This window comes from Recurvomyces mirabilis (assembly GCF_035927965.1).
Source record: "Recurvomyces mirabilis strain CCFEE 5264 chromosome Unknown scaffold_2, whole genome shotgun sequence".
In the NCBI taxonomy this organism is placed as follows: Eukaryota; Fungi; Ascomycota; class Dothideomycetes; order Mycosphaerellales; family Teratosphaeriaceae; genus Recurvomyces; species Recurvomyces mirabilis.
Window position 1 is genome coordinate 514,186 of NW_027041936.1, and position 13,831 is coordinate 528,016.

General features: G+C 54.3%; 3 protein-coding genes across 3 annotated transcripts; 1 reads left to right on the forward strand and 2 right to left on the reverse strand.

Annotated features, from left to right (window-relative positions):
• Positions 1 to 160: 160 nt before the first annotated feature.
• On the reverse strand, positions 161 to 5,156 carry LTS14_000940 (uncharacterized protein; the record flags this gene model as incomplete). The annotated part of the gene is made up of 2 exons (XM_064833649.1): positions 161 to 211; positions 282 to 5,156. The coding sequence occupies 2 exons, from the start codon at positions 5,154 to 5,156 to the stop codon at positions 161 to 163; spliced, it is 4,926 nt and encodes a 1,641-aa protein (XP_064698610.1).
• A 2,976-nt stretch (positions 5,157 to 8,132) lies between these two features.
• LTS14_000941 (uncharacterized protein) lies at positions 8,133 to 9,983 on the reverse strand (the record flags this gene model as incomplete). Its single annotated transcript, XM_064833650.1, has 1 exon — positions 8,133 to 9,983. One exon carries the CDS (start codon positions 9,981 to 9,983, stop codon positions 8,133 to 8,135), a length of 1,851 nt encoding a protein of 616 aa, XP_064698611.1.
• A 1,432-nt stretch (positions 9,984 to 11,415) lies between these two features.
• Positions 11,416 to 13,508, forward strand: wis1 (MAP kinase kinase Wis1; the record flags this gene model as incomplete). The annotated part of the gene is made up of 2 exons (XM_064833651.1): positions 11,416 to 12,990; positions 13,047 to 13,508. 2 exons carry the CDS (start codon positions 11,416 to 11,418, stop codon positions 13,506 to 13,508), a joined length of 2,037 nt encoding a protein of 678 aa, XP_064698612.1.
• Between the last annotated feature and the right edge of the window lie 323 nt (positions 13,509 to 13,831).

Sequence of the window (13,831 nt, forward strand, 5' to 3'; positions counted from 1 at the left end):
ATCCTCTACAATATTTTCAGCCACTTTATGACAAGCCCAAACTCATGACCAGAAACGCCTCTCGCTAAGGTTCGCTCAAATCATCCTCCCAAAGTGTATAAATCTACTCCCGCTCCACAGATCATTACAGGTCGTTTCATTGTACAAAGTAAAATCAGCATTAGTATCTAAATTTGCCCACCAGGCCGAAGGTGTATACGGCTTCTCGTTCCTAGCCACAAAAGTCAGTACATCTCCTCATCACCATTGACCTTGCTTTTCTGTTGCATAGGGGTACTCACCGATTTCATCTGCATCATATAAATCCTCGTCCGCGCATTACTCACACCCCCCGTATCAGCCACCACCGCCCTCCCATCCGCCGCCACACTCTCCTCCCACACGGAAACCGCAATCCCCGTCCTCGCCACCCGTTCAAAGGCGCCTTCAGGTAAGATGACATCTAGCAATGTCTCGCCTTTACTCTTGCCGCAGATCAGGATCCGTTTCTCCATCCCACTAATTGCCGGGTTTAGTGAACCTTGTGGACGTGGAGGCAGGAGGACGGATAAGCGCGCTGAGCCCATGTCTCGCCATTTCTGCATTGATTCGCGGACGTAGAGACGGATTTTCGTGTTGTTGATGCCGAGAGGTGTGCCCATACTTCGATCGAAGTGCATCGTGGGTGTTCGCGCGCCGCCGGAGTCGAGGGAGTCGGAGTATGTACTCCTCGTTCCCTCGCGGGATGTCAAGGTCGATTTGGCGATGTTGAAGACGCTCTTACTGCCGCTGAAGCGTCGGAGGGCGGAGAAGGCGGAGTTCACTGTTCCGAGACTTGATTCCGTTGCTGCAGTAGAGACGGCACGAGGTCGGCCGTCGGCGGTAGAGCGGTATGTACTGCTTTTCTTACTTCCAAGACGTAACCAGGAGCTGCTGGCGGTGCGAGCGGCGTTACGTCTGTCCATGACCTCTGCCCAATTACTTGTTGGAACAGGTCCCCGTGCTTGCTGCAGGGCGATGTAAGTTGGATTGTCTATCCGAGCGCGATTGATGAGGTGGTAGAGTTTCTCGCAGTCTTCGCTGCTCTGGGACCGGAACATCAAGTTGTTGGAAGCTCGCATGACGGAATTTGGGGTCGGTGGAGAGCGGATGGAGATGTCCAGGGCTGTGCCGCGGCGGAGTGGCACAAGCGGTGTCAGTTCGAGCGCGATGAGTGGCTTCACACCCTTTTGAGACGGGCTGACGATGTCGGTAGACGACGGGCTGGAAAGCACTGCGCCGGCCTGTGCGAGGTCAAAGGCTTCGATTAGACCGGGTGTGACGATTATGCAGCATTCTTGCGGGTGCAGGCTATCCCACGTCCCTTTCTCGGACCAGGCGAAGATACTGGCTACGGTCTTCAGCGACTGTGAGATAGCTGGCGGTATCGTCCTATATGGGCCTTGCGAAGCTGACTCCGATGGTCGTAGCGATCCACCACTGCCAGAGAACTCTGATGTGGGTGGCGTAGGCTGCTTTGGCGCTTGTTGTCTTGAAGGCTTCACGTATTGCATGTTACGGAAGTCCCTGAGCTCGCCGATCGTAGAGACTGCTTGCTCCTCAGCAGATGACTCAGAAGTGATGGACTCAACATCGTCGTGGTCGGAGAAGTCGCTGTCACTTAGCGACTCCGAGGCTGTCGACGGCGCGTATTCATGCTTGAGTGGCGAGGAGGCACGACGATGCTTCTTGAGGAAGTTTGGCGTGAAGGACGGGAGAATACCAGATCTCAGGCCAATGGAAGTCGGCCTTTGGGCTGGAGTCTTGTCCTTCGGCTTTGACGTCTCTTCTGGCGGTGTTGTCTGCCGCTTCTGCAATTTCGAGGGTGCTGACCGTGGTTCTTCGTGATATGTCTCGTGCTCAGACCGTGAACGATGATGCTCGGTTGGCTTTTGCGGTGTGCTTGGTGGAGCCTTGCGGAGTTTGCGAATGGTTGGCATGTCCATCGAGGGCGTGGAGGATGTACGCTTGTGCAGGCTGGGCCGCTTGGACGATATCGGCTCGTCACGTTCATCATCGGATCCAGAAGAATTCGACCCACGATCTGTGGAAGGCATCCAGACGCTGTAGTCCTTGCTTGGAGTAGATACTTCCGATGGCGCCGACCACTCTGACTTCTGTGAGAAGTAGCTTGACTTAGACCGTTGGTGGTACCTTGATCGTGGGGTTTCGTCGTATTGTTGCTGCTCAGCAATCCGATTCGCCCTAGTGTGTACCTGCTCATATGTGTCCGCCGTCTCGGTGGGCGATGCTGCACTTCGGTGTCTTGTTGCTTTCGTCCGGCGCAAGGTAGCCGACGGCGCGAGGTCGTCCACTACGCTCATGACATCGCTGGCGTCCCATTTCTGAGCGCCTTTGGACACACGCTCACCGATAGGAGCGTCCACTTCACTAGGAGATGGCGCACGAGCCGCTGCTTTATGATACGACGCCCGTAGCGCATTGAAGCTCGATTGCCGCATCAAACGTGGTGGCGCGGGATCACTTCGAAGCAGGCCCAGCCAGTCATCAACGGCCCCGTCATCTTGTGACCTCAGAGACAACAGCTCGCGCCATTCGCCGCCTCCAGAAAGAGTTCCTCTGATCATCACGATGATCTCACCATCCTTATCGCCAGCACGCGCGGAGAGGAAAGCAGCTGGTATAGGTGGGTACAGCAGCCATCGACCAGCCAAGGACACATCGCAAAATAGCATATCGCTCAAGGAACCACGATGTGGTAGGTCGTCGCGCATGACTAACTCAATCTTGCATGTCAGCTGCTGTCCAGTCGAGTGGAATACCTCCAGGTCGAAGTAGTCTCGTGCTCGGACGGTCCTGGTAGGATCGATGAAGACTTCTGCTAGTGGTGCTAATGTGCGAGGATCTCGGGCTCTGCTAGGGTCGATATTTGCGGCTGCCTCGTCTTCAAGTCGTGCTCGCTCATCGCTTGCTCTTCGGCGAGCTTCTTCGACCAATGTGTGATACTTCTCAGCGATGCTCTCGGCAGCTGGCGATTGCTCGAGATTTTGTATGCTCCTAAAGGTCTTCGTAAGATACTTCAGACGCACCAGAGGGCGTTTGAGCAGATATTGCACATCCGCCTTTTCGCCGTCCTTTGCCGCAAGGCCATCCTTGGGTTTCCGCGGCGATGGCTCGTCCTTGTCAGCTGGCGCAAGGTTGACCACAACATCCTGGAAGCCAAGTCTCCACGCCTTCAGGTATTCGGCATATTTGTTGAATGCGTTCTCGGCCCACTTCACAAGCTCGTGAGGATCGTGCAAGGGTATGCGTTTATGCGCGAGCTTCAGCTTCTCCAGCGCAACACCCATCTCTACTATGGGACGAGTGACCGCTTGCCCATCTGGTGAAGAGCCAGAGAACAAACGCTTAGCTCCTGTCGCGTCAGTCTTCTGTAGAACATAGGTCAGAAGTACTGGGATCACCCCGTCTACGAGCGTGCGCAGCTCTCGCTGGTATTTGAGCTCATCCGTGGTAAGCTCGTTCATCAAGTCTTGCAAGGTCGCATCATTCGACAATGGTCGTCGTCGGACACTTCGTGTTGACTTGCGACGGCCGCCTTCACCACGCGCACGAGAGAGTACAGAGATGAGGTCTGAATGCTTCGTCAAGCGACGTTGGAGGCCTGGCTCGTCACCGTCACTAGCCCGTGACAAGACGGATCCTTCCAAGATGCCTAATGGTCGCAGCGTTTCAGCGGAAGCAATTGTTGAGAGTGCTCGACCGTGCGGACTTCGTTCTCGTGCTGGCCGATCCTTAACTGGCGAATGAGTTGAACGACGCGCACCCGCTCTCCGTAAAGTTGGCGTCGCAGAAGGAGATGGCGCCTCATCATCGTCGCGGTGGCGAGCCGTTGCAAAGCCGAGGTCTTGCCGCGATGCGCGCCGTCTACCACTGCTTCGGCGATGCTCATCATCCGAGTTGTCGTGTGGCGCCTCTCCTGACCTTCTTGTTTGCTTCCGTTGCACATCGAGTGGTTCGGGTGTCAGAGATGCGTCGCGCGACTCTACGAAAGGATCTGATGTCGTCGCGAGCCAACCATCGATACGCTTGTTGTACACTCCGGGGGCAATCGGAGCTGCTAGTCGATTCGCTACCTTGTCAGTGGGCTTGACCTCAGCTTTCGGCTTCAGATCTGGCTTCGACTTGGATCTGCTGGGCCGGCGCTGCTCCGGCTCAACATCCTTGACTCGAGACTGTCGCTCCTTTGGTGCAGTCGAAGGTCGTGGCGGTGTCCTCTTTGTAGGCGAGTGCGGAGGAGTCGTATTTGCTGTCGAGACAGTCCTTTTCTCCACGGACGAACCAGCTGTGAGACTACTTTGTGACGCACTCGGATCAGAAGTGGTTTGAGATCGCTTCCTCCGCTTGATGTAAACCTTCACACCACTGTCTTCATAGTCTGGCGTGCCTTCCCGCTCGCGCTCTCGTGATGGCGAGTGTGACCCCCGCAGAGGTCGGACCTTAGTTGGTGCACGCTCCTCCTCGACAAAGGCTTGCACATACGGTGGGACCTTGAGACCTACATTCACAACGCTCCGTCTGATCACAGTAGGTTTCGGCGTCGTTTCCTTTTCTGGAGTCGAAGCTGCCGCCTGCTTTGCTGTCCGGTCCTTACGCCAGTGGCCGTCACTAACGACACGCTTCTTCGGGAGACCGGCATGCTTCAAATCGAGTGCCACTTCGACTTGTGGTTTACTTTTCCGTCTTATCCATGCCTTGCGCTCCAGATCTACCTCTCGAGAAGTATGCGCCGACACGACCACTTTTGGTGAAGGCTTGCCGTTTTCGTCCAGGTGTGCCGGCGTAGTGGGCGCCTCACCTTCAATCTCCACCTCGTCTGCAACAGCGTCATCTTCGATATGCACAGTCGACTCCACTACAACCTCAACAACCTCTTTCTTCTTGGACGACACCTCACTTCTGTCTTGCACCACCACGACCTCATTATGCTGCTGCGCAACCGCAGCACTCCAGCCCTGAACCTTGGAGGTGAAGTCTTGCGACCTCCTCTTGGCTAGCCTCTGCCCGAGTTCCTGTCCCTTCTTCTCCGGGGTCTTCTTCGCAGAGGACTTGTTGGCGCCATTCGGCGACGGCATCGGTCCGTGTAAGTCGGAATAGCTACCAAGCAAGTTAGACATTGAGTACACGGCATGTTGCGCGTGGTTCGACGTGACGTCGAACATCGCATAGCTTCATTCATAGTAGGAGTCGAACAACGGAATCGCAGTTTTCGGGTTGAGTATCTTGGTTTCGCAACCTTGTCTATGGTATCCATCCTTGGCTCCACTGTATGAAAGCTTATGTACTGACCTGATTAGCTGCTGTCCGCGGGCGATTATATCATCCGCTGATGTCGCTGTGTGTATGTCGCGGGGTGGGTGTATCGTACAGTCGTGTTCCCGTCGGGCTGAGACTCATCGTCGTAGGCTGCGATGCAATGCTTCCCTGCTTTTGCTTGCTCGTGCAGGGATACCGTCGAAAGGTATGGTTGCTATGTCGCAAAGCTCCGTGGCGGCGATGTGGTCATATTGCTTCTGTACAAACCACAAATATATGTCAAGGACTATGTTAGCCTCCAGTTGCTTCAGCTCCTCGCCTCGAGTGTGAATCAGTGGCACGTTAGATGGTTTGCTCGAGCATTGGCGGCTGGTTGTCTGGTAAACAAAAGCCAATCCCTGTCCGAGCGAGGTCGATGTGGCGCATTTTGTCTCCGTCAGCCGAAACTCTCAACGCCTCACACCATCTCTTTTATCGACCACGATCCTTTTATTCTGATACACTATGTTCTAAGGCTTCTTCGCCATCGCAATGTAGGCTGTCCATGTCTTGCATACCAACCTCGACAGCTTAGCACCTCCACCACCAGTGCGAGCAGCTGGAGCACCATCCGATGCGCAATCGCGCAATCCCTGCCGCACATCGATGCAGGTTGTAGCTCCGGCCTCACCGTAGGCCACTATTGGCCGGGAACAGCACTTGCAGATACGTTCAACTCCAGCTCATGAACGGCATGAGCACAAGATGGGAGATGTTGCTTGAATACGAGTATACTTGGCAATGAAGCTCACAGACTGTGCCTTTAGTATAGCGATGCTAGTGCCCGCAATGCGATATCACATATGCCGCACTCGTAGCCAGAGCAGAATAACTACGGTTACTATAAAGTCTATGCGAGTACTCAACGCTACCAAAGCTTACTAAGGTACCTTCGCCCTCAGCTCCATTATTAGCTGCTCGCTCAGACGAGCCCGATCCCTTTGATCAACTCATCATATCTGATCTGGTTTCCTCTAACATGAGCACGAGGCTGAGAAGAAAACTGGGGTGCAGTTTCCCGCGTCAACATCACTTCATCGCGCGTCTATAGTCTCGCAAGTACTGACAAAGCCTCCAGTATTGGGCGATGTGCCCAATATCTGATGGCCTAAACGTCTCACGTCAGGAGCTCGAGAAGGGGCAACATACCAGTGACGGGCACCAGCAACGACCTATCGAGAGTCCTGACCGACAGCTCAGACCCGGCACAAAAACCCACTTTCAAGTCTCACGCCTACGCTCTCCACCACACCAGCTAGGCGACCAGCGAAGGGGTACCAGCGACAGCGTACAAGTTGCAAACTGCCAGTCACGAACAGCTGATGCCACACTTGTCCCGGCGATAATTTCCTGCGATCCCTCCTGCCGATGTGGTGGTGCCGAGACATTTGCTGAGTGATGAAGTGGGTTCACTGGCGGTAACTGCATGGACACGCCTGCGTCGAACGCACATGCGATATGATCGATGACTCGGTGGTCGGTGCGCAAAATGTGCCTGGCTTCGGGTTCTCGACAGGTCGTGCTAGTGTGGCGGCTTGGTGCGTCGTACCAGGAGAAGTAAGAGGCAGCTGTGCTGCAGTCTATACTTGTACCTGGCGTCGATAGTGTCATATCAGCGTTTCGAGATGTTGACGTTGATATAAGTCCAAGGGTTGCAAACGACGGAGAAAGTTGTGTTTAAAGCGGGAAGCCTACGTGACCAGCAGTGTGTGTGCAGGGGACAAAGGTAGGTGACAATTTGATATGGAGCCGCTCGCATTTACTTTCGCTGGTAGTATCAAAGAGTTGCGTCACCCGAAGAGCTCGAGTATTCACCTCCAAAAGTCAGGAGCCGGTCTGAAACGCAAAGCGCTGGTAGATTGGTAAACGTAGCGAGAGGCTCAACAACTGCATTGACTGGTCAACATTTTCTCAGACATCTCATTGTCAGCAGACCACTTCGGAGACATGATGGCAGACATCGAACCTGCCATTGGACTTGCTACAGGTGAAGAAAGCTTTGCGAACCGTTGATCCGAGTGGGCTGCAGTGAAGCAGACGTACGTATCTCCCACCACCTTTGCAAAGTCAGAGCATGGCTCTACGTTGACATCTCAAGGCCAGAAGATAGAGGCGGAAATCGGAAACATCGCCTTAGGACCTCCTGTTGGGAGTCCTTTTATCGTGCCTCGCGATCCTGAATGGGAGCCTAAACAGGTCTACGAGCAGACTCGTTGGGACGTCTGGCCTCATGCATATTCCTGCATGTTGATGGGTAAGACGTCTATAACAGGACAGGTGTCGTTGCCAAACGTCCAGGTGTACCCAGCGCCACTATTATGGCAGTACGCACAGCGTAATGCTACAAGGTTGTAGTGGTGTGCTTTCGGGACTTTGGAGTGTCATCAATATTCGTACCTGACCTCACGGGATGAGTATAGTGAAGTCGCGCCTGATATGGCCGCACTAGGAGTTGTGAGAGCTCGGTACGAAAGAGGTGCCTTGGCTTGGGTTTCAGCTCCAGCCACATGGTCGAAGCAGCCAGGCCGTGAGATCGAGTCAAAGCAGCGGAAGTTCGTTCTCGAGGAGACAGGACGTCAGCTGGATGGTCGATCTAGAAAGGCAAATGCAAGGTTTGACATAGCTATGGACAAGAATGACTCCTTCAACACACGCCTGCAACTGTTTACCCCGAAACTAATGGCCAAACACTTTCTCCGCCCAGATGCACTATATTATAAGTCTTCTCGCACCTTTTCCACCCCCCCAGCGCCGTTGCCATGCACGCACAATACCTCGTGCCAACCTCCCCAATCCCCTCACGACCCCGCCTGCGCCCACTCGACAACCTCAAGCGCCAACATAACAAGCACAAGCGTACTCGGGAAGATCGCGCCCACATAACTCGCCACGAGCAAACTACTCATCGCGCCCATGAACACGCCGTTGATCTGACAAATCTGCGCCAACTGCAACGCGCTCGGCGCACCCGTAAGCAAGAAACACACGATGACGAAAATCGGATCATCCAGGATCGAGACCGGGACGAATTTCGCTACGAGGGCGAGGATGGGCGCCATGACGATTGTCGGGATCACCATGCGGGATAGGAGGGAGGCGTAGAGGAGTTTGCGCTCTTCGGCTTTCTCGGCCGGGGTGGAGGCGAGTTGGTCTTGCGGGAGGGTGGATCGAGCGAGATTCGCTCCAAGCACGACTAGAATGAGAGGCACGGCTACACCGCCCGTCTGGCTGATGGCGCGCGTGACGGAGTTATTGACCAGGGTTCCTTTCGCGAAGAATAAGCTCTGTAAGGATGGGATCGAGGCGACGATGAGAGCGGCTAGCATGGCCCATAAGGGAGGATTCATTTGTCTCCAAACGCCGCGCCAGAAGTGCGTGTTGTAGTAGTGGAGTGTGCTTAGGACTTTTTGCATGGGTTTGGGGAATTTGTTGAAGAGTTTGTTCCAGTGGTATAGGATGACGGTCTGGAGGCGGCTGAGGTAGTGCATGGTTTGGTAGTAGGCCTGGTAGAAGGGTGATTTCCAGCCATGGTCTTTTTTGCTCACGCTTTTGCTCGTCGAGGTGCCGTTAGCGTAGGATGGGAATTGCGTGATGTGGCCTGTTGAGCGGGAGCGATCACCCAGCACTGTGTTCGCTGGTCGTTTTTGAGTTGGCGAGGATTGCTCTATCTGGTGGCGTGGCTCGCTGTCGATGTTGTTGCCGTTGGCAGGTGTACTAGCGATGATCTCAGGGATGTCATCGTTATCTCGCGATGTGAAGCTGACTTGACTTGGTGAGCCGGAATTGAAGCCAGAGTCGGGTGATTGGCGTAGGTTGCCATTTATGCCGACTTCGATTAGGGTGTCGTCAGGTTCCTCGTCCGGGTCATCCCTATACCGCCCTTCCTCCCTGATTCTATGCGCTTCTGTACCCTCCTCACGCTCGTCGTCATCGTAGGCTGCTGCAGGCTTAAGTAGCACACTATAGCCCCATGTCCACCTCAATAATTGTCCTAGTTGCTGAAAGATGAGCAAATATAAGATACCTCTTGCAGCCACCTCGTTGTCGTTGTCACCCGGCACCTTGTCCCAATGCAACCCACTGATCGTCTTGCTCAGACTCAACACAAGTGAGATAGGCAAGCTATTGCTGTTGCCAAACACACCCATGGCCAGGATAAAGTTCTTCTGCCTCTGCTTCTTACCGAACCCCCAGAATCTTGCCATGAGCTGTGCCGCGCACCAACTCACGAGGGTCTGCGCAGCGAAGATGAAGGGTATCACCACCAGATCCGACAGCTTATCCGCGTTCAATTGACTCGCGAGCTTCGTGAAGATCAGGCACGGCGTGAAGACCATGGTGTTTAGCTCAGCGACGAACTTCTGACTGTTGGCGTCGAACATGCCGGTGTATGCTACGATGAAACCTGGGAGGGCGACGAAGACGACTTCCAGCACGGCTTCGCTGACTAGACCAGCAAGATGTAGGAAGTCCGGATGGTTGCTGTGAGGTGGTAATGGCTGGGCTTTGAGCGCAGACACGGTGTTGTTTGCGACAGCCATTATGGTAGGTATCTGCTCCAGTGCTCGTCGTCTGATATTGAATGCGAGATCCGCCGTGGTCGCCAATTCGCGCACGCGGAACGCGGTGGGTGCCTCTAGCCACGGCATGTCGGCGGTGATGGGGGTGGCGGAGACCAGGCAGGTGCTCCTGAGAGTTGACCGCTGCAGGAACGATCGTGTGGAAGGAGTGCTGTGTATAGGGCAGTACCGTATGTTGCTGCCTTCAACTTGCTTTGTCCACGACGCTGCTCTTATCAGATGCCCACGCTAGCGCTTCTAGACACAGTCGCAATGCCAGTACTCCGTAGTGGATGGGAAGGGGAAGCTGTGGCTGTGGCTGTGGCTGTGGTGGAGATGCATGCACAGCAACTATGCCTGTATTCTTCAGCAGCACACCATCGTCCTGCTACTTGTACCGATCACGTGTCGAACATGAGCGAGAACGAGAACACAACACCGTCACTACGAAAAGGAGGGTTTGGCAGATTTACTTGATCTTGCTCAGTCCAGAACTCGGAAACCTGCACAGCCCGTCTTGGTAAGGCGCTTGGCGGCACGTGGTTTGGGGTGGGTGAACCGATGCTCCGAGGAGGCCTCACTTCAAGTCGATCAACTATCACATGTCCCTCAAGCAATCCATAAGAAGATATGGATATGGAATCCAACCAGCACACCCGCCCTTCTCACAATTGCATCAAGACTGCGACATGCACAAGGGACACATTGATACTGCTCGGGATCCCAGCCGGCCTACAGTATGCGCTTCGAAGGCCTTGGCTTGATTTTGCATGCTGCCTTATTATTCGATGCTCACATACCATTCACGTCTACGTCATCACCGTCGCGTGCGTGAACCGGGAAGACTCCCATATGTATAATGTCGCTTGCCAAGAGCGTGACATATTCGTTACCATCTTACTGCTTCGATGCATATACATGGAATTATGTAGATGAGGTACTTTTGCACGACCCCTCATCAGACAGCAATTTTGTCGCAAGAGAAACATCTTTTTCCGCAACGTCAAAAAGAGCAACGCCGATCGACACTTGTGCGTCCACCCCGCCATTGCCGCGATTGCCCCGATACCATTCTCATCCTCACAATCGACACATCTCCCTCGCATCGCCACGGATTGAGCGGCAACCTCATCTTATCGCAGACCAACCTGCGACACCAATCCAACTTGAAACAACCAATCGTAAGACTCTTGCGCCCCCCCCGCGGACTTCCGCCTTGGTTTCGGATCTCGGCAGCCCAACCTATCGGCTACGTGCACCGCCACACTTCGTGCTTTCTCGATCCCGATGACCAAGAATTGCATGCTTGCTTAGCAGAGACGGGAGTGCCGGTGGAGACTCCAACATCAAGTAGTAACATTTGCTGTTCGACGATCTGCGCACTAACAACAACATTCTGACCTCCTCCATAGCGACGAAACATCTCACACTCCCATCTCTGCGGAAAACGTTCTCCTCATCACCCAATCCGTATCTGTCCGCCTATTGCGTAGCCCATACGAGGGTGGGGCAGAAATAAATCATGGCATCGCCGGACGAGTCCATGAATCCCCTCGACGCTCCCTCTCCGCCCACTGCCCCCGAAGAGATCGTCTCACCACCCATCGGCAGTCCAACCTCACAACGACCACCCCCACTTAGAATGGCCTCCGACATGACTCCTTCCGCCACCTTCTCGAACATGTCCACCTCCTCACAACCGCTTGGCAACATCAATGCCGCACGAAGACCTCCGCCAATGGCCGGACGAGGCGGAGCTGCGGCGGGAGGATCAGACATTGCTGCCAGGATGCGTGCCTTCCATCAATCACGGCAGAACACGCCGACACCCGGTGCCGCTGGTCGGCAACCAAACACGCCCGGTGCACCTCCCGCTGGCGGCGTGGCTGCCAACCCTGGCTTCGCTGCGAACCTGCGACTACCACCCATGCAAAGACCTGGCGCTCAGCCCGCCGCCTCATCACCAGCTGTGCCTGGTGTCAACCCTGCTGGCAGAGGTATGTCATTAGCGGAGAAGCGAGGTATGAAAATGCCCGGTGGCCTACCGGGCGCCGCAGCATCACCTGCGCCTGGAGCCCCTGGAGCACCTCCTGGGCGTAAGAGGCCTGGCATGACGCTGGGTGACATGAATGGCGGCGCTGGACCTGCGGGAGCGAATGGTGAGATTCGTGGACAGCAAGAGAAGCCAAAGACAGAGAACATGATGGAAAAATATTCCGAGTTCATCGATACTAAGAATGGTGCTTTGACTTTCAAGAACAAAGCTACCATCAACGCGGATGGAATTGAGTTTACGAACGGCAAATCATTCCACATAAGTCTGGACGAGATCGAGACAATGGACGAGCTCGGCAAAGGCAATTACGGCACGGTATATAAGGTACGACACGCACGACCAAAATTTCGAAAAGCAGGGCTAGGTCTTGCTGGAAACAAAGCGATACGGACTTCTGATCGTGCGAGCGAAGATGATGTCCCACCGTCACCGACGACTGCAGCAAAGGCCGGTGGAACAGGACTGGTGATGGCCATGAAGGAAATGCGACTAGAACTGGATGATGCGAAATTTGCCTCGATTGTCATGGAGCTGGATATTTTACATCGATGTATATCACCCTACATTGTGGACTTCTACGGTGCCTTCTTCCAAGAAGGCTGCGTCTACATCTGCATGGAGAACATGGACGGTGGCTCGATGGACAAGCTGTACGGCGATGGCGTGCCAGAAGGCGTGTTACGAAAAGTCACATATGGCGCTGTTCTGGGCCTGAAGAGTCTGAAGGAAGAACATAATATCATCCATCGCGACGTCAAACCCACAAACATCTTGATCAATACACGAGGTCAGGTGAAATTATGCGATTTTGGCGTTTCGGGGAACTTGGTGGCGAGTATTGCGAAGACGAACATTGGATGTCAGTCGTATATGGCTCCCGAACGGATAAGTGGAGGTGGGATGGCTTCTGCTGGAGCGGCGGGAGGAACGTACAGTGTGCAGTCTGATATTTGGTCGTTGGGACTTACGATTATCGAGTGTGCAATGGGACGGTATCCGTATCCGCCTGAGACTTATGACAACATCTTCTCGCAATTATCGGTAAGTCAGGCTTGCTCGATTGGAAACGTGACGTGTGCTAATAAGTGATACGACAGGCCATCGTGGACGGCGTGCCACCAGATCTACCAGCAGACCAATACTCCGAAGCAGCACGAGACTTCACAGCCGGCTGCCTCAACAAGATCCCTAAAGCACGACCCACATACCCAAATCTTCTTCAACACGCCTGGTTAGCACCTCTCGCAAAACCGGAAACCATCACAGAAGAAGACGAGGACGAAGAGGCCATCGCGGAGAAAATGGCCGCTACTAATATCGATCCGAAGGAACTAACGGCCGTGAAGATCGACGAGGCGGAAAGGAATCTGGATCGCATTTTCGACAAGGAGGTTTCGGAATGGGTTATTCAGGCGATTGATAAGAAGAAAAGGGGGGTGTTGGGGCAGCATGCTAAGCCGGCTTTGCATGCGGCGCCGTTGGATGCTGTGGGGACGCCGAAGGGGGGGCAGGAGGCCGCGCCTGTGGTGGCTGTGCAGCCGGTTGCTGTTGATGCTTGATTGGTCGTGGGTTTGGGTGATGGGAGTGGTAATATTGTTCAGGGCATTTGCGAGAGGAGCGTAGGGAATTATGGAAGAGATGTTGGCGTCGAAGAGTAGAGATCGCCGAGACGCTCGAGGAGGATCGCGGTGGAGGTCGGCTCAGTTTTCTGTCCTATCTCTGGAAGGCGATGGAATCTCAGGAAGGCGATGCATCAGTACACGTATAGAGAGACGATGCTTGTGAAGCGCAGGCTGCAGGACCGCATGATCTGAAGCCGAGTGATGAGATGGAGGGCCCGCTTAGGTTATGTAGATATGCTGTGGTAGAACGGCCTAGCCTG